Source organism: Theobroma cacao, chromosome 6, assembly GCF_000208745.1.
Source record: "Theobroma cacao cultivar B97-61/B2 chromosome 6, Criollo_cocoa_genome_V2, whole genome shotgun sequence".
Classification (NCBI taxonomy): domain Eukaryota; kingdom Viridiplantae; phylum Streptophyta; class Magnoliopsida; order Malvales; family Malvaceae; genus Theobroma; species Theobroma cacao.
In genome coordinates, this window is record NC_030855.1 from 26,238,100 (window position 1) to 26,257,163 (window position 19,064).

The 19,064-nt window shown below is 36.8% G+C and overlaps 3 protein-coding genes across 6 annotated transcripts; 2 read left to right on the top strand and 1 right to left on the bottom strand.

The window, feature by feature from the left end:
* On the top strand, nucleotides 234-3,289 carry LOC18597376 (protein PHR1-LIKE 2). 3 transcript variants are annotated; one of them, XM_007026374.2, is made up of 6 exons: nucleotides 234-608; nucleotides 1,481-1,557; nucleotides 1,675-1,729; nucleotides 2,008-2,086; nucleotides 2,193-2,262; nucleotides 2,553-3,289. In XM_007026374.2, exons 1-6 carry the CDS (start codon nucleotides 407-409, stop codon nucleotides 2,982-2,984), a joined length of 915 nt encoding a protein of 304 aa, XP_007026436.1. In that variant the 5' UTR covers nucleotides 234-406; the 3' UTR covers nucleotides 2,985-3,289. The 3 variants fall into 3 exon arrangements, with proteins under 3 accessions (XP_007026436.1, XP_017978581.1, XP_007026437.1); XM_007026375.2 differs by having other exon boundaries at nucleotides 252-608; nucleotides 1,451-1,557; XM_018123092.1 differs by having other exon boundaries at nucleotides 235-608; nucleotides 1,481-1,729.
* Nucleotides 4,016-10,199, top strand: LOC18597377 (myb family transcription factor PHL7). Its single transcript, XM_018123093.1, has 8 exons — nucleotides 4,016-4,135; nucleotides 4,200-4,254; nucleotides 6,277-6,507; nucleotides 7,217-7,293; nucleotides 7,455-7,497; nucleotides 7,677-7,734; nucleotides 8,900-8,969; nucleotides 9,307-10,199. Exons 3-8 carry the CDS (start codon nucleotides 6,288-6,290, stop codon nucleotides 9,850-9,852), a joined length of 1,014 nt encoding a protein of 337 aa, XP_017978582.1. The 5' UTR covers nucleotides 4,016-4,135; nucleotides 4,200-4,254; nucleotides 6,277-6,287; the 3' UTR covers nucleotides 9,853-10,199.
* Nucleotides 10,355-18,956, bottom strand: LOC18597378. 2 transcript variants are annotated; one of them, XM_007026378.2, is made up of 14 exons: nucleotides 18,779-18,956; nucleotides 17,989-18,415; nucleotides 16,945-17,026; nucleotides 16,720-16,823; nucleotides 16,423-16,549; nucleotides 16,217-16,311; nucleotides 14,459-14,582; nucleotides 13,004-13,084; nucleotides 12,700-12,798; nucleotides 12,427-12,612; nucleotides 11,781-11,918; nucleotides 11,644-11,700; nucleotides 11,109-11,246; nucleotides 10,355-10,789 (listed from the first exon to the last, which is right to left on the bottom strand). In XM_007026378.2, the coding sequence occupies exons 2-14, from the start codon at nucleotides 18,027-18,029 to the stop codon at nucleotides 10,583-10,585; spliced, it is 1,479 nt and encodes a 492-aa protein (XP_007026440.2). In that variant the 5' UTR covers nucleotides 18,030-18,415; nucleotides 18,779-18,956; the 3' UTR covers nucleotides 10,355-10,582. The 2 variants fall into 2 exon arrangements, with proteins under 2 accessions (XP_007026440.2, XP_007026439.2); XM_007026377.2 differs by having other exon boundaries at nucleotides 17,989-18,425.

A 19,064-nucleotide genomic window follows, 5' to 3' on the forward strand; every position in this document is an offset into this window, starting at 1 on the left:
TGAAGAGGGATTTGAAATCCCATAATTGTAACTCAAACATTAACAAAGTGGACCATTACATTACCCCTACAATCATAAGGCAAAGATGTTGTATTAGTATTGTAATTGTAAATTAACTATTAATTGTTTGAATTGTAAGAATGTGGAATAAATTCACCCCTGCAAATTTCTATTTTTCAACATTTAATAAATGCCCAAAGTATACAAGTAAAAAAGGGCGTGGGGAGCAGCAGCCAGCGGGGCGGGTTGGGGTGGGGTGGGCTTGTTTTTAACCATCTCCTTTGTTTAACTTACACTCGGCAGTGGGCGCAGCAGGAGGCAAACTAGTTTCTTCTTCGGTGGATTTGGTGGGGGAATAGGGATTAGGGATGTCATACTTATTAGAGTGAAAAGAACAAGGAAGAGAATGGATATGTATCATCCGAGGCTCCAAGCTCATCTTCATCATCCTCATCATCAGGAAGAGATGCTTCAAAATCTCAATCACAAAGGAGCTCTAGCAGAGCCTTGCCTCGTCTTGACTTCTGATCCCAAGCCTCGCCTCCGTTGGACTGCGGACCTCCACGATCGATTCGTCGATGCCGTCACTCAACTTGGCGGCCCCAATAGTAGGATTTTCCATCCCCCTTTTATTTCTTTTCTTTTTTTTTTTTATAAAAAATGTTATACTATTTCCGTCTGGGTTTTTAGGTTTTCCCAATTTTTTTTTTATTTTTTCTCACTTTGCTTAAGTATATTTCTTTCTGCTTCCAATTTTATATTTTGCACCTTTTTTATTTCTTTGCTTTATTTTTTCTTTCCGAAACCTACCCACTTCAATTGTGTTGACTATCCTGTTACCTGCTCACCTTTTCCAAAGTATTTCCTTATCACCTTTCTGGGATACCAACGAGACTCTGAATTTAACTTTGCTACATGCTCTACCCTATGCTTCGTTTCTTGTTTTGTCATATAGCACCAAAGCATCAACATGATTTCGCGCCTAACAACAGCCACCACTATTATATATAATGTGCTTCAGTAGAAAAACCCAATGTAGTCTGCTATCTACTACTTCAATTTAGATAATAAACTGCTTTCTTCCATACTCAGCAGATGATAACTGGTATTTGTCCTTCGTTATGTTGTACTTGCGTGGGGTTTTAGGTGTGTCATAAGCAGGCTTACCTTCTGCATCTATAATTTTCTTGAGTGTTTCAGCTATTCAAATCCCAATTCCCTATCGTTTTCTGAATAAAGACTGTAGCTTTTCTCTCGCCAAGTGTTTGTCAGTCTTTATGCTTGTTAGGCTTATGTTTGTTCTTGTTATCTTATTTTTATGCATGCATTATGCGGTAAAATGTTGAGCATCTGCTGTGGCCTATGTTTTTATTTTAGTCTTTTATTTATTTATTTTTACGGCTGACAATAGATTTAATTTACTTGAGCATTTACACCATCTCGCAATTAAATTTCTTTTGTTTATGGGTGACAACTGCAGAAGCTACACCAAAGGCCATCATGCGGACAATGAATGTGAAAGGACTAACTCTTTTCCATTTAAAGAGTCACCTCCAGGTTTTCTTCATTCTTGTCAACCTTTACCTTGTCAAAAAATTAATAAACTTGGAGATCTGTTTTGAAGCTTATTCTCTCATGGACACCTTGTCCTGTGGTATTTTCACCGTGTTACAGAAATACAGGCTAGGTAAGCAATCAGGGAAGGATATGGGTGAGGGACCAAAAGATGGTAGGTTCTGCTCCAACTCTTTTTCGTTAGTATATAATCTGAAACACATATATGCTACTATAGATGAATTTGGCTAAATTGAATCTACATTTGAAGTTTCTTTCACCAAATTAATTTAATTTCTGCCACTCTTTCTTTGATTTACAAGTGAACTAAAATTATTCTTTGGTGACTGATTTAAACTAGGTGTATGTGTATTTGGATAATAATTTATAAGGTAATCATGTGGTAAGTATTTAGAATTTCAGACTGAAGTTTCTTTTCCAATTTTCATGAAGGGATGTCTGCTTCATACCTTTTAGAAAGCCCTGGAACCAATAATTCTACCCCAAGTTTGCCAAGTTCTGACATGAATGAGTGAGAAATTTCATCTTTTGTCTGAAAATTAGGGGTCTTCCTTCAGGTTCACTGCTAGGTTCAAATCTTATGCTTAGTTCTGAGGGGAAATGAATTTTATATGCAGGGGTTATGAGGTGAAGGAGGCATTAAGGGCACAGATGGAAGTGCAGAGTAAATTACATTTGCAAGTTGAGGTAATTTTTCCCCTTCCGTAGTACTTTTCTCTTTTGTGGATGTGGCTATGAAGTGATATAAAGTGGGTAGTACCTCTAGGATGTTTCTGGGTTTTCATGCAATTCTACATTCATCTCTGAGCTTGTGACTGATGTCTTGGAGAAACTTGTTGTGAGGCTTATTATGCTTTGAACAAAGCAATGGGTTGATAGTGCGAAAAGCCCTACTCTACATTTTGGAAAGAACCCTCCAAATCAGAGTGTAAATTCCATTCTGAAGCTAGCTAATCTTATTATATTGTCTTGTATAGGCCGAAAAGCACTTGCAGATTCGCCAGGATGCAGAACGAAGATATATGGCCATGCTTGAGAGGGCTTGTAAGATGCTTGCTGATCATTTTATTGGAGGTGGTGCAGATACTGAAACAGAGAACCTAGGATTTAGTAGTAAGGTGCCAAGAAATTATTGTGTTGACCCACTTGGATTTTACTCCTCTCAGTCTGCTGAGGTGGTCAATGCATGTGGCCAAGATGAAGAAATGCCATCCGGTCTGCATTCCCAGAGGGCTGATTGTTCCACTGAAAGCTGCCTAACTTCACATGAGAGTCCAGGAGGATTGACAATGGAAGGATCTGCTGTTGAAGGGAAGAAAAAGATGCTGAACTTGGACTCAACAACAGGATCTCTGATCTGGGGTGATGCCAAGGTTAATCCCCATGGACTAACTGGATATGGCATGTAGAGATGGAAATGAGTGATATTCTTCTGTATGCTCAAGCTATTACAGTCTCAAGTGTAAAAATGCTGATCTATTCATGTCCGTGGAGTTGGCAGGAAATCCAAGTTTTGAGAATGGAACAAGTAGTCTCAAAATTGTAAATCCAAGTTGCTTATGCTCTAAATATCATACATTTAGTGTCTTAAACATATAAACTTGTGCGGCTGTGATTGGAAATCCATGTGATCACTGAAGTCCAAACTTAGAATGCCGTTGGAATTTTAGGCTTTAAATCTGAACTTGCTGTGTTGTTACAGGCAATTTGTGTAGGACAAAAGAGAAAATTTTGATTGAACATGATTGCCAAAGGATAGAGGGAAGCAGAACAAAGGACGTTGGGGATAACGAGATGGTAGGGTAGCAAATGGATTTTGGCTTTTGTTTGACAAAGTTATGCTGGTGAACGGTGATGATCAAATTATCAATTATACAAGGTGGGGGCGGAGAAAATCCAAAAGCCATATAAAAAATTGACATCCTCTTTCAATCACGTAACAATCAAAGACGAAAGGGACAGAAATTGCCGGACGGAATATAACTGGGTAGATTCCGTCCGAGGCCGGTCGCTACATGTCAATCTTCTATTTCATTATATATATAATACTTACTTTGTATGTTTTTGACATATGTATAATCTGGTATTAAACATAAGAGATTATGATTTTCATTAGACTACTAAGCAGACAATAAAATAAAGACGAGTATCCCTTAATTTTGCTGACCCTGAGTTTTCACGTTACCTCTGTTTATGTGTATGCATTCAGCAATAAGAAAGTAAATAAATAAAATAAATGAATGACTTTAATTCTTTTGTGTGAAACTTGAAAGGATAATAATAATAATAATAATAATAATCCCAAAATTGCACAAAAAAATATAATGGTATAAATAAAATGTAGAAAGACGTAAAGAAAAAGTGAAGTACAGAGATACTAAAATTATTACGGTTATCGGGTTACTTACATACATACGAAGATACGGTAGTACTTACATAAATAAAAAGACAGCAAAAAGCGTGGTTGTGGCCTGGCCTGTGGGGGTGGTGGGTGTGTCTCTGCGTCTGCTCTGCCTCTTTGGACTTTTTCTTTCCCTTTGATTTTGGCCTCCAAACACTGGTAGATTACTTTTCTCATCCTTGTCAAAAATACGAGTAAAATTTAAATTCTAGTTACGTTGCAGAGTGAGGGGCGAAATTTGAAGGGATGGGTTGCTCCTAGATCTGCTTCTTCTTCTGGTACGCTCTGCTCGGCCCCATCCTCTTTCCACTTTAGCTGCTACTTCTTCTCCAAATTTCATTTCCTTTTTCCTCTTTCAAATTTTGGTTTTACTTCCTCTTCTTAGCTTCTTCTGGCTTTGCCTTCTATTTGAGTATCGATTTTCTTTTCTTTATAATTTTTTTTTAAAAATTGTTCGGCCAATGTTTTCGATTCCTGTTTCTTTCCACACACACTTAATCCTAACTAATATTTCTAATTTCTATTTCAGATATCATAATCGCTGCACTATTTTTTTCTATCTTTTTTTTTTTATCGAAGAAAAAGAAAACCAACTTGTATTACATATATAGAACAATAATTCTTCCTCGTATTTGGGCTTTCCATTTGGTACACTCCCAATTGGTTTAGAGATGCGGTGTGATAGAATAGAATTAGGAATTATGTTTATTTAGCCTGTAATTTGTTGTTAATAACTGATAGACGATTGCATCACACATATTTGGACAACCTGCTCCCAACTCCAAATGCCTTTGATCAACCGCAAATCCACATCCTCTCTTTTCTTCACTTGTATTCATATTCTCATTTCTCATTTCAGTTATGTGTTGTATGCGTTCAATATCAATCACCGCCACATCCCCTTTCTATTTGTACAACCTACGCACTCCAGTTTATCCTTCTGCCCACTTTTATCTTGATCATTCTTTCCTTTTTTTAATATTCATTTTACTCAGAGGGTAAATACTATGATAGTGGGAAAAATTTTAACATCTTTTAAATCCTATTCTACATATTTCGAGATGAAGTTTTGCAAGGATTTGGGTTTTTCAAAATTCCTTGCTTCTACATGCAGCCCAAACCTAAAGTTCCTATTTTTCAAACTTAAAGAATGCACACCCCCCCCCCCCCCCCACCAACCAAAGAAACACAAAAGGTTTTTCTTTCTTTACTGCTTTTGCTTGATTTATACTGAAATTTCCAAATATTCAATTATCTTTACCATATCTTTGTTTAATTGCTGTTATAAATGCTGATTTGCCCTGGACAAAAATTGTACATGTTAAGCCTTCCAATATGTGTATCATTATTATAAATTGGAACTCAGGTATATAAGTGAAAGACTGAAAGATGTTTGTGCCTAACCTTTTCTGCTAATGGGGAAATTTAGATTTTCATTTCTGGACATCTACACTACCTGGATTTCTTCAAGAGCTAGCTTCGAAAAATTTTAAAGGGTTTTATGGGTTATATTACATATATTCTTGATAGTGGTTTGTTTAAGATTAGGGTTTAGCTTGGTGGTCGGAGAAAGTTTGGGTAGAAATTTTAGGGTTGAGATGCAGTACTCTCTGTTGCATCAAGAAAAGCAAAAATGGAAAATTATATGCAATATTAGTGTATGATAAGGAAAACTCAGTGTTATGGCAATGGCAATGGCAATCTTGGATTGATTCTGATTGTGGGGAAATTCAAGGTTCCCTTAGTCTGCTATGTATTTTTTAGGGGATATATTTTGATTGATTAGAAAGTTATGACTTTTCACAGCTTGCTCTAGTTCTGGCTTTACTTTTACATTTCTTTGTAGCAATGTCTTAGTAATTGTGAATTCTTTGGTTTCAGTCATTGTCATAAGAAGTGGAATGATAATAAGGGTTTTGCTAGCAACTGTTATTATTTTCATATTAACTGCAGTGGTTGACAGATAATTTGATGATTTTCAATGCATTTAATGAAGATATTTCTTTAAACGGCAACCTTAAGAAGTGTCTTTAGGGCAGTCTTTAGCAAAATCCCAAAATAATAATAAGAGAAGAAGAAGAGGAAGCATGAATGATGTTGGTAGGCTAATGGGGCTAATAATTCTTGCAATCTTGCTTTCCTCATCCTTTTCCTTCCTTTTCTGTTAGGATGGTGCAAGTTGCATCTTTGATGTGTTTTATTTTTTTTCCTTAACTATGATTGTAGATCAATGTAGAATCTATCAATAGTTTGCATTTATTATGCTCTTAATGAGTCTCTTTACTCCCCATTGTTTGTAGATGATCAACAAATGTATCAACCAAAGACTGTTCCTGGTTCAAGTTTAGTCCGCAACAACTCAATAGTTCATGGTCAGCATTTAGATTGTGGAGCTAGCCAAATGGACCCCATAAGTGGAGGGAACAGCCTCACCAACAACCCTAATCTTGCATCAAAGCAACGATTACGCTGGACACATGAGCTTCATGAACGTTTTGTTGATGCTGTAGCTCAACTTGGTGGGCCAGATCGTGAGTCTTGTCGAATATCTACCTAGCTAATATTTAATTTTTAGCCTGAATTTGTTTGTGCATATAATTGACTAGGTTGGCCAGTAGTCAAAGAATAAAAGGTTTGTTGAAGGTTGGAATTCATGCTGCATTCTTCTAAAGGAATTCATGCTGCATTCTTCTAAAGGAATTCATGCTGCATTCTTCTAAAGGAATTCATGCTTTCTGTATAAGATTAATGAAGTAAGATATTTTAGACATAAGGAAATATGTTTCCTCTAAATTCCTGGGAACTTCAATTGTTAGAGGGATTTTATAACTGGAGCCTTCTCTCTTTCATCTAGTGTCCTTTCTATCAAGATTATTTATATAAACTTTTCTTGGGAAATTATGTGAAAGCATTTGGTGCTGTGGTATGTTTATTGTTTACATGGTTATTCAAAATTTTATTGCCAGCCAATCTTTTGCTGCTTTAAAGTTCCTGGAAAGTTAACATTAAATAGATTTGTTTAACTTGAAGAATCTCTCTTTCATCTAATCTCCTGTCGGTGAAGAGTTATCTATGTAAGATTTTCTTGGTAAATTGCATGGGAAAACATGTGGCAGTGTGGTGGCTCACATTTAGTGAATGGACATGGTCATGCTGAAACTATAAATACCTTAAGATTTTCGCATTTATATATAGAAAAAGTGTATGATGGTAAACAAGTTTCTTTTTCCCCCCTCTCAGGTGCTACACCAAAAGGAGTTCTCAGGGTCATGGGTGTACAAGGTTTGACAATATACCATGTCAAAAGCCATTTACAGGTATATTATTCTTTTTTCAACCTAATGTAGAACTGTACTTATCTATGTACATTGGTTCGGGAGTTGCCCCAGGGGGAGTGAGGCTTGTGTTGAGTGGTTAGTGTAGCATTACTCATTATCATCTATGGCTTTTGCTGACTCTACTTTTGTGATGTATCCAGAAATATCGACTTGCGAAATATCTCCCTGATTCTTCATCTGATGGTAGGTTTTATTTGTTCTCTTTTTTTTTTTTTTTTAGTGTAGACATAAAATGGTTTTGTTAAATTGTTCTTGACCCATGAAGTTCGTTCTTCACATTGCATAGAAATTTTCAAGTTCATTATAACTTGTACAAAAATTTTCTTCTTAGTATAACTTGTTTCTTCTATTTGTTAATGAAGGTAAAAAAGCTGACAAGAAAGAAACTGGGGATATGCTTTCCAATTTGGATGGTTCCTCGTAAGTGAAGCTGTAGCTTTTTCAGTTTGTTTTTTTGTTTTACTTTTTCGAAAATATCCTTTTTCATATATTGTCACCTATTGTTGGAATAGTTATTGTCGGTTTCAACATGTCTTTGAACTGTAAGATGGAAGAGTTTCTATTTACATGCATAAGAAAACCATAAGGTGTGCTGGAAAAATGATAAAAGTGCTGGAAGCTGTCAATCATATGAAAGTTACTAATTATCAGTTAGGGATGACAAAAGGATACTGTCATCCGGGCACGGGACACGGTCTGACCTAATTAAATAGGGTTTGGGTACTCTATAAACAGTTAATGCAAAATGATCTCGGGTTTGTGTAGTGCTTTTAGGTTGCCTGTTATCCCTACTTGACTATTAATGATGAACACTGAAAGTAAATTTTAGTTGTAATATAATATTTCTAGCTACTTGAATTGATTTTTATTAATAACTAATAAAAGGCATAATGATTAAATAAGTCCTCGAACTAGACCAAAATTCTCACTTAACCCTACTCTTTTTTATTGATGTCAATTGAGCTCTCATCTTATGATAGTGTCAAATGAGCCAAATTTGAATGGAAAAAAATGCTGACATGGCTAATGGCTTTGTTAACTCACTATGTTGGCATTCCTGTGGACAAATTGGATGACATGGCATACACATGCAAAGAAGTAGATGACACGGCAATTAGTTATCAAATAAATAAAATTTGAAGTTTTAGAAATAATAGATAAAAGTTAAGAATCAATTAAATTTTGAAGGGAAATGGAAGTTGAAAAAGGAAAAAGCCACATATCTGGGGTTAGAGACGTAGAGCTCTCGCTCCATCATCAGCACCAACCCAGTCCCTTTGTCTTTCTACACCATTTCTTTCTCTGTCTTCTCTATTTCGTTTCTTTTCCCGACCTATTAGCTCGTTGGTACTCTCCCATGAAAACCTCTTCAAAATCATCTTTCCATAACCCAAGCTTGAAATCTCATTCCAAAATCCCAATCCATCACCGAAACTTGGTTCTTGTGTACACATTCAAGAAAGGAATTTTATTTCTTTAAATGAATACTTGGCATCTTAATTTTTTTTTTAAGTTGCTTGGCATCTTAAATTGACTGATCTTGAATTGCATGGAATTAAGGGAATTATTTTTTTCCTGCTTGCAGTGGGATGCAAATTACCGAAGCTCTAAAGTTGCAGATGGAGGTGCAAAAGCGCTTGCATGAACAATTGGAGGCATGTTTTCTCAATGCAAATTGTTTACTGATTTGGTTATTCTGTTATTATTTGGCTTTCCTTCCTCGGTGGTGGTGGTGTATAAAAAGAGACTAGTAAATTGTATATCTAAGATAGTTTATAGTAGCATGGTATTGAGGAGTGACACAACATTGGGACTCAGTATTTTCTTCTGTTTTCTTGGTGAAACTGGAACAATTTGCTAAATTTCTGTGCATTGAACATGCTAGACACGGCTTAAATTTTCAGGTGTTAGGTTTACTTCTTGAGTTTTCCCCAAACACAGATTCTGAGCTCTTACTAAGCCTGCAATTTCTGTGCCTGTGATGTACAACAGGTGCAGAGACAGCTACAGTTGCGGATAGAGGCTCAAGGGAAGTATTTAAAGAAAATTATTGAGGAGCAGCAGCGTCTCAGCGGAGTCCTTGCAGAAGCACCTGGCTCAGGAGCCTCGGTCCCAGCATTGGGTGACAATGGCCTGGAATCTGACAAGAAGACTGACCCTGCAACTCCAGCCCCAACTTCAGAATCTCCTCTACAAGATAAGGCTGCCAAAGAACGAGCCCCTGCCAAGAGCCACTCTATTGATGAGTCTTTCTCATCTCACCATGAGCCTTTGACCCCAGATTCAGGTTGCCACGTTGGTTCCCCAGCAGGGAGTCCTAAGGGTGAGAGGTTGATGAAGAAACAACGGGTGAGCATGGCTGCGGCATTTGCTAAACCTGAGGTGGTACTTCCACACCAGATATTAGAGTCGAGCATAAGCTCCTCCTTCCAACAATCTCACTCTGTTTTCATGACGAGAGAGCAATTTGATCCTTCATCTGGGATATCGATGGGAAATGAAGATCAATTGGAGAAGGCTTCTGGAACTGAGCTGTAGTTTTATGTGCGACAAGGTATATGTTCTCCATTACATTTTGGCTGTGTGTATCTCTGGGACGAAATTTCTGATTAGGTCAAAAAATACTTGTTAATGTCTGATGTACGAGATAATTAGGCTCAAGTAAATCTGTCCCTTTATACTGATTTTTCTAGCTTTCATATAGTGTACTTGAATTTTAATTAGAAATGAAAAATTATTGTGAACAATGCTGGAGACTTGGCTCACGTATACTGCCATGTCTATCAGATCCCTTGACTGTTATGTTTTGCTTGAAGGTCTCAAGACTTTGATGGCTTGGATTGGTTATTGTCAATTGGGATCTTTTGCCATTGGCACTATTACCATACCGGGAGAGACAATTTCCTTTTGTAGGGTGTATGTGCTGTGCTGGTTTTAGAATTAGAGTACCAAAATAAAGCTTATTAAAACTATATATTTTAGGGCATGTTTAATGTTTATGGCGAAGTGACATGCATGGTATTGTTAGCCGAGCAATGAGTAAGCAAAATCATAACGCGCTTCGAGATGAAAATCATTTCCAAATCTAGACTTCTGAATAATGAGCATTGCCAGGCTGTGCTTGAACAAATACTGTTTTATAAAATACGTGGATGCTGCATTTATACATACTCAAAGGCAACCTTGTTGGCAATGCAAGTTGGAGGTGAATTGAGCACTTGGAGCTAAAAAAACCCAAAAAACAGTATTATGTTACAAGGAAGGACAGTCATGGGGACCGATGCCTCCGGTGATTTACTCGTTTCAGGATGCAAAGGCGTAGTCGCTTGCTAAGGGCTTCTAGCTTTTCAAATTTCTCACGCTTGGGCTTCTTTGGAATTGTTGGCGCTCTCTTCTTCATAATTTCCTCTTTTGATGGATCAGGCGACTTTTGCTGCATGCTTTTGAGAGGTGTTGCAAGCACATTGAGAGTCACCTAGTGAGGCACAAAGTCCCTTTCAGCAAGAAAGATAAAGACAGGAAATTCGATACGATTACAACTATCATGCAGATAAGAGATTCAGCACATTCCAGTTGAATTAAATCATGGCAAACACCAGTTACCAACTCATTCCCAACATCTCTCATTTACCCTGCACCTCCATGCATTCTTTTTTATTGACTAAAACAGTTTAAACCTGATAGCTTTGCAGACCTATTATATGCATTACATGGACGGAGGTAAGATTTCTTCACTCTATGGTAAAGATTCCACTTTGCTATCAGCAGGGTTAGAGAGAGAGAGAATGAGGAACCTGATGGCTGTTGTCAGCAGTTGTACAGTCCGCTGAAGATTCTTCATCACTGCCCCCCAGTGAAGAGCATCTTCCCCAGCTTTCCCTGTTTGAGCTTGTATATGAGCAACATTCGTCACTTTGGCCATTAGGCTTATCCTGAAAAAGAAATAAAAGCAAAAGCCTCTAATGAAACAAAGTGTGCAAAGTGAAAAGGCAAGCATTTCATGATTTATTTCACAAGTCATTTTGCAAGTTCAGCAACCATCTTCAGCAAAAGACAATAGCTACATTGGAAGTGAAGCCATAATTGCAGAATGAAACTAACATTACATTGAGTTTAAGTATCATAGATTCATCACAGAAGAATGCTAACATTAAATTGAGTTTGGTCATGGCAGATTCTTAGGACTAACTTGAGAGTGCATTAAGCAGAAACTGGAAAAAGAAAAAATCCAGTCCCCCTTTTAAAAGAATAAAACATACATACACAGAAGCGTGCAGACAGACACAGACAGAAATATAATAGAGGTGATCAGAAACATTTCATGGATACCAGTAAATTTGATGGCTCGTCACTGTCAGGTCTATTATCTCCACTGAGCATGGAATCCTGCAGTTCAATAACAAATAAACACCATATTTTTTATAAAAAAAATACTAATAACCAAACACAGAGAAATAAAACGCTACCAATCTAGAAAGTGGTGCAACTTCCGAAAGCAGCCCGTTAACTGGCTTTGTTGTCAAAATGCTAGGTGGAGCAGAAGATGAACTTGCAGCATTGGTTGATGCAGATTGAAGGCCAGTGATTATTTCATACAACAGACTCTAAAATGAAATACAGAAATTCACGTTAATCCTTTGGTAGCTATATGCCTACATACCAATGTCTACAAAAGCTTTTACAGGACATGCAACTATCACAAAATACTGGGGGCTCATCATCTTAGCAACACCTTTATCCAGCAAATGCATTTCCAGCTCCAACATAGTTGTTCCCTTGTTGGTTTTTTATGCTATAAGAACTCTGTGAACAACAGGGCGAAAGGGGTATGTATTTATACACTGGAGCCCCTTAAAAATACCCCAAAAAAGAGGAAGACAAAATATAAACATAATACAGCCCAGCTAAACTCCAAAACTCCCAGAGGTTTGGCAATGATGCCTAGCTACTGATCCACATCCTAATGGAAAAGTTTGACAAGAGGGGGAGTTCCTCACAAGCTTAGATAATATGCGAAGAAACGTACAGAGGTGACGCTAACAATAAGCAAAGGACACACATCTTTAACTCTTAAACTACTTTCTCAAAAGCTCCACACGAAAAGAAATTCACCTCATCCATACCAGCACCGACTTTCAAATCACCAAGGTCATAATATTTCTCAAGCTTACTTGAACAAGTAGAAGAAATCTGAGGAGGATGAAGTACGTTGTAGAAGAAAATGGAAACCGAATCATAATAAAACTGTGGCCTGGAGGAGTTATGATCACCATCAAATTTTATAACATTTTTATCTCCCTGCACAGAGTATGCATATAATTAAACACTTCCAAGATCAGCCAATTCATTCAAGAAAAATGTAAGAATTTTCAAATGGTAAATTACCGCATATAATTTTAAGATGAGGTCAGAGTGATGAGGTTGAATAAATTTGTCATCACTGGCATGTCCAAATAATGCAGGAATGAATGTTTTGGGTGCCACCTGGGAGTAGAAGTCTAGCGTATTACTTAAAATAGATAAAGCAATAGGTAATGAAAGAAACCCAACATAAAATGAAATAACTTCTAGATCAAAACAAGTCTATCACTGATTAACATCATGAAGCAGGAAAGAATTAATTAACTTGCCAACTTGTGCATCATTCTTAGCAGTGTCAACATTAACAAGTACACAAATATGGACAAACCTTTAGACAGTTTAGATCCATGATATCAAACTTTGCCTTCTTCTGAATTACACGCCTCATGTACTGCACAGCCATCTTAACCTGATTGAAATAGAAGGCAAGAGATACAACTCTCATTGCAATAATTTAAAAACATCTAAACAAAGAATATGCAAACAGTGACGAATCCCATGCCGTCAGTTCACATGTATCAGTGACCATTAGATCAACAAATTGTGACCATTAATGTATTAGTATTATCAAAACCAGCTGGGATATACCAGATTTTGACAAAAAAACCTACATTGGCAGCAGTTGTGCCACCTCATATAAGGTACTAAGGTGTATTGTGATTTTCTGGCAATACCAAGTTACCAACTAATTTTGGCCATTTCAGCTGAATCATTCTTTATGCTTCATTGGTGGCCACAATGGGGAAAATATGAGAGTCGGTCTCCATTGTGTGTGTCTCAAGAGTTTTAGGGAGAGAGAGAGAGAGACGAAATCTATGGAAGGCTGTCCCATGCTAGGTGAAAGCGAAAAAATATGGTTGATTTGTGAGAGATTTTGAACAAAGGCTTTTAAGATATCACATGTCAGGTTGGAGCAGGTACATACAAGGTCTTTGGAACAATGTTGGATTAAGATTTGGGATTTAGTATGAATACAAAATGCAAGGCCACTGAGCATAATTGCAAGGTATTCTTTTGCCAAAAATAAATTGATGACATTGACTAAATATTTGAAGTGAAAATTAATAATTAGAGTTCAAGGTGAAAATCATATTATTCTTAAAGGAAAATCTTTTCATGTTAACAATGCTGATTAAGGATTATGCATAGACACATTGTTACCAGTATGTACTATCCCGAAAGGAAAAAGGCAGAGATTTTACCAGTATGAACTATCCCAAAAGGCAAAAGGCAGAGATTTTAACCAATACAGTTTTGACAACCTTGGAGTTATGAACATTGCATGCTAGAAAAATCATTCACATCCATAAAAGATGCCACTACGATTAAAAGACAGTAACCGTAACTAACCTATCACTGAAAACCAAACAAAAAATACGTACAAATGCATGAATATAATATCTTTGCCGCTTGGATTTAGCTGTGATGGCGTTTGGATTAAGATCCTAGATTCAAACAATGGTGCTTGCCCCTGTATATAATGGTCAAGACACAAAAGACTTGGAGGAATTCACTCTCATGGGCAGGAGCAAGACAAAATATTTTCAAGGGTGAAGCACCATTAAGATCGTGTTGCTGATTTCTTTACAGTTTTTTTCAAGTACCAAACTCCAAAAGAACCCAGGCACTTATTTGCTTGGTAAATGAGCATACATCTCATTCTGTGGGTGTTGGTTAATAAGCAAAATGTGATAGCTTAACAGAGTACAATTGGTCTGAATGCATATTTGCTTTGAAATGCACAAAGTTACACTAACACATACACAAAGAGACAGATTCGTACTGTGAATTTAGGAAGTCGGATTTTATACACATCAACAAGTTCCATCATGAGATCAAATAAGTTTGAGAAGGCACTGTCCAACACCATTCCTGCTATTGAAGGATCTTCTGCTCCATAAAGAAGGCTGCATTACATAACAAAGAGATAATGCGAGAGAAAGAGAGAGAGAGTTATTCTCGAAGGCACCAAAAAACCTAACATACTGGAAAACAAACTGGTATCAATGCTTTACCTAAGAAGAAACAGCAAAAAATTCTAAAAAGCACCATCAAGAGAACATCCTGTTGACTATATGTTTTTGATGATAACCAAACATTCCTTATTCAGTAATGTCTAACTTTACTATTAGGATCTAGTTTAATTCCTCTAGCAAATTTGTTAATTAAAGGCAAATCAAAAACGCTTGCTAAATTTAAAGAAGAGTTAATCAGTTAAAGAAGGAAAGAAGAAAGTGATTAGTGAACACAGAACATTAGTAACTGATTAATAAGGAGCCTTAATCAGTTAAGACATAACTGAGCGCTGGGTACAAGCAAGACAGAAAAGCATTAATCAATTAGCACCAAGTTTAATTAATTAAGAAGGTACTGGAAGCTGAAAATAGAGGCATGCTAATGGGTTAAGAAATTGGGTTAATCAGTTAAAACATAAGACCTTAAGTACCTTCAAGTGCCAAAATCCAAATTTGAAATAAGTTTGACCGTTGAAGGGAGCCAAAATGAAGAAATTCAAATTCAAAGATTTTCTAATTGATTAAAGCTGATTTTAATCAGTTAAGGTTGAAGGAAGTGAAGTTTCAATCAATTAAAAGGAGGGTTAACCAATTAAAGAAAGTCTACTGGATAGAGAACTTTGAAAACACAGAGTTCTTAATCAGTTAGTCTCTTTTAATCAGTTAACACAGTGAACAGAGCTGCCAGACAATACAAGTCAAAGAAGAGCTAATCGGTTAGAGCCTGCCTATAACCAGTTAACGGAACTTTGTCTGTCTATTTGAATTTAAATGTTAAAGGATAAAATAATGACTAGAATGACATCAGAGTTGTTCCCAACGGCTATAAGCTGTCTATAACAGCAAAATCTGTCTCTTTAAGTATAAATTGAAGCTCCAACGGTCAAAGAAATAAGAGAGAGGCACCAAGAGCCTATTTTGAGTAAAAAGCCAAAGAACCTTCTCCTACACACTTATTCTTCATTCCTATTCTTGCAAAAATGTTTGAGTTTATTTGTATTCATCCTAAATCTGTAAGACTAATCATTTGTACTTCTTTTTCTTCTCTTTTCTTGGCAAATCAGAGTGTGGGAAGCACTCTAGAGCCTATTTGTAAGGAATTAGAGCTTAGAATAGAAGCTCACCTTATAAAAGCTTAGTGGAAGCTGTTAATTTCACTGATATAATGAAATTGGTTTGAAAATCCTTGATTGGGAGATAAAGTTAGTGAATATAGGCCACAAGTACCGAACCACTATAAATACTTGTGCATTATCCACTTCTCTCTACATTTGTTTACTTGTGTCTTTTAACTATAACAAGTTTAAACCTTTTTTCCTCTAGTTGGTTAGGAGCTCTACAAGTTAAAAAAGGCAAACCTTAAAATTTCTAGTGCTATTCAGCCCCTCTAGCACTCTAACAGGACCAACATAAGCATTTTAAAACACCCAATAACAAGAGCTTTGAAACATTTCATGTTTAAGAAAGCAAAAGGTGTCAAAAAACAACTAAAAATGCAATAACTTGAGAAGCGACAATTGAAAAACCTGGTGACAGCACCCATTGATCGTCCCCAAAGACCTATACGTGATATTTGTTTTTCACTTCTCAAATATGATACCACAATCTTGAGATCATCTCTCTGTCAAGGATTTAAAAATTAATACTAAAAAATTATACAAAGACATAAAAGAAAACAAAAACATTCATCAAACTTAGATAACAAACGCAATCAAGTAGAATGGGCACATACCTCATGCCAGCCAAGGCTAACATAATCACCATCGGATAAGCCTGAACCCGAAAAATCAAGAGTGAATACCGTAATATTTGATGGAAGAAGAATTACGGCAGCCTCATTGGCGTCAGCCCTACATCCACTACAATCATCCACAAGGAGAAAAAAGAAAAAATAAATTTTCACCTCTTTTTGTGCTATGCACTCTTTGATAATGATGCAGAACAATTCCTTTTAAGGCACAATCCCCTCTAAAACCATTTAAATCTACAATTTGCATGTAACCCAAAAGGCATGAAAAAAATTACATACCTGTTTCCATGGCAGTATATAACACAAGGGAGAGGAGTCTCTTTAGGAAAAGGTGAAGGCATATAATGACTACAGCGCAACATATAGCCCCTTGCATTCGTAAGCTGTATACAATTGAAAAGGATAATCTAACAAGTTCCGAAAAGCTAAAATATAATGCATAGAGATGAGTGACAGACAAAGAGATAAAAGGGAGTAAGGAGGTTAATTGATGTCCATACTTGCCTCCAAATCTTGTCTTTTGTACTGCCTTCCAGCAAGTGTAAATTCCCTTTCCCACAGATACTGGTCTGGGTTATAATCAGCCCTGCATGTCCACACAAGAAAAGCACAAAAGATTAGTGACTGAAGGGAAGATCAATGATTTGAGCAGCAGTGCAGCTCTTACAAATGCTCAAACCATTGCTTAATAACAAAGGACCTGCAAATCAACAAATGAGATGGAGGCAACGATAATTAGCTAAGATAGTTCCTTAACATGCAAAGAAGAGATGACTCACACCAGAGAGGATGCAATTTGTTTCAAGCTGGCAAGAACAAGCTCTCAACAGGAAGAAACCATTAGGCTCTTAAAATATGAGAGAAGCATTTAGTAATGAAGCCAAATTTGTAGTTTGGTTATGCTTTACATAGAGATTTGCCCATTTTTGGTGTTTTTTGACAGTGGGGAGGGAAAGCAAAGGTTTCAGATTGATGGGAGTGCCACAATGAAGGGAGGTGTTTGAAATGCAAATAGCGAGATACATGGACGCAATAACTCTCCCTTTGCACAGAACCCTTCCCAAAAATTTAAGTATAGTCCTCCCTTCTCTGTCTTATTTTTCTTCAATTATTTTTATGTTTTTATCTTTCACTTTCTTGAAACTCCTCCCAGTTTAGTGCAAAGGGACAGACTAGACGCTAAGCCAATTTAAGGATGGAGTTATGGAGTTGCCAAGTTCTGAGTTTAGGACACCAAAATTGAATTTAAAGGCTCATATTTAGTAACTTTATCATGCTAGCATGGGCACACAATATCATAGCCAACGCACTCGAATAATGAGGAACCAATATACAAGGTAAAACTAGTAAGCATAATGAGCTTATAATGATAAACTTATCGATATTATGGACATTCACACCTCTTTAAATGAGCTACTAGCATAATTTTGCCTTCACAAAAGGAACAAGATAGAGCTAAAATGCAAAGGAAAGATTAGGCCCCTGGGTTGGTTCCAACTTCAAGAGATGGGCGAGGAACCAGGGTGGAATAGAACAACAGAGAGATACCTGGGAGGTCGAATAACAAAATTGATAAACTGATCAATCATCTTGCTTTTAGTGAGCTTTTGAAAGTGAAAGACCGTCAGAAGTCAGAACCGTGAACCACTCCGGCAGAGTGTGAGAAGCTCCAAATTCACTTTTTCAACATTTTTGGTCGCTTGAATTGAACCCCTTCTGTAGCAAGTATGGAGAAGCTTCCTTTTATTGGAACAGAGGGGACAACAGAAACACAGGCATCTTAAGAGCCGTACATCAAATTATACATTTGCAGTCCCAGAGACTTGAGCAGAAAATTTTCCCACCATCATCACAAAACATCCAACTCCGACCTCCCCTGTCCCAAATTAAAAAAAATAAAATAAAACAATTGCTTTTTTAATTTGAGCTGATATTTTCACCACTGCCAGGCCACCCAATTACAAACACATCCAACCTGTTAGCAACTAACCCAAAAACAACCAATTAGTACGAAAACAGTTAATGGAAAATGAAACACAAAGCTCAAGCAAAAACTATTCCAGATCTAATGCGCCAAGGACCTAAAAGGAATTTGAACTTTGGATTGGACATTCTAATGAAAGTTGTACCGTGAGACATGGGAAGGTGATGAATTTTTCATAGTGCTTTTTTGGAGGAATGAATGCAATTCGAGTATCGAAAAAACCCGAAGAAATCCAGTTTCAGATTTCACAAACAGGGGAAAGAAAAGAAACAAACTTTTCAAACCATAACGTGGAAGCAAAAGTTAAAGGAGTAGAGATTCCAAAATAGGAAAAAAGGAGGAGAGAGAGCTCACTGGAATTAGGGCTGTTAGAAGCTGAGAATGGAGGCGGCAACCACCAAGGCAAGAACAAGTAAGCACAGCTCAGAGCCAGAGAGACGGAGCCTTCTCTTTTGACCCTCCTTACTGGGTCTATCTCTGGGACTGGGACTGGGAGGGTCCAAAATGCAAATTGGAATATTGGATTTTTTTTTTATTTTGTTTCCCAATTCCCAAAACCCTTTTTATTACAATCTTTTTTATCTCTTACGACCAGCATTCTTTTTAAAAACAAAAAACAAAAGGTAACGTTTATCTAACT

Coding starts and splice junctions, on each gene's coding strand:
- LOC18597376 (XM_018123092.1), top strand. CDS start 407: ATGGATATGTATCATCCGAGGCTCCAAGCTCATCTTCATCATCCTCAT. Junction 609..1,480: donor TCAACTTGGCGGCCCCAATA/GTAGGATTTTCC, acceptor TGACAACTGCAG/AAGCTACACCAAAGGCCATC. Junction 2,087..2,192: donor CCAAGTTCTGACATGAATGA/GTGAGAAATTTC, acceptor TTTTATATGCAG/GGGTTATGAGGTGAAGGAGG.
- LOC18597377 (XM_018123093.1), top strand. CDS start 6,288: ATGTATCAACCAAAGACTGTTCCTGGTTCAAGTTTAGTCCGCAACAAC. Junction 6,508..7,216: donor TCAACTTGGTGGGCCAGATC/GTGAGTCTTGTC, acceptor CCCCCCTCTCAG/GTGCTACACCAAAAGGAGTT. Junction 8,970..9,306: donor GCTTGCATGAACAATTGGAG/GCATGTTTTCTC, acceptor GATGTACAACAG/GTGCAGAGACAGCTACAGTT.
- LOC18597378 (XM_007026378.2), bottom strand. CDS start 18,029: ATGATTGATCAGTTTATCAATTTTGTTATTCGACCTCCCAG. Junction 13,085..14,458: donor TCCGACTTCCTAAATTCACA/GTACGAATCTGT, acceptor TATTTCAATCAG/GTTAAGATGGCTGTGCAGTA. Junction 12,799..13,003: donor TGGATCTAAACTGTCTAAAG/GTTTGTCCATAT, acceptor TTCTACTCCCAG/GTGGCACCCAAAACATTCAT.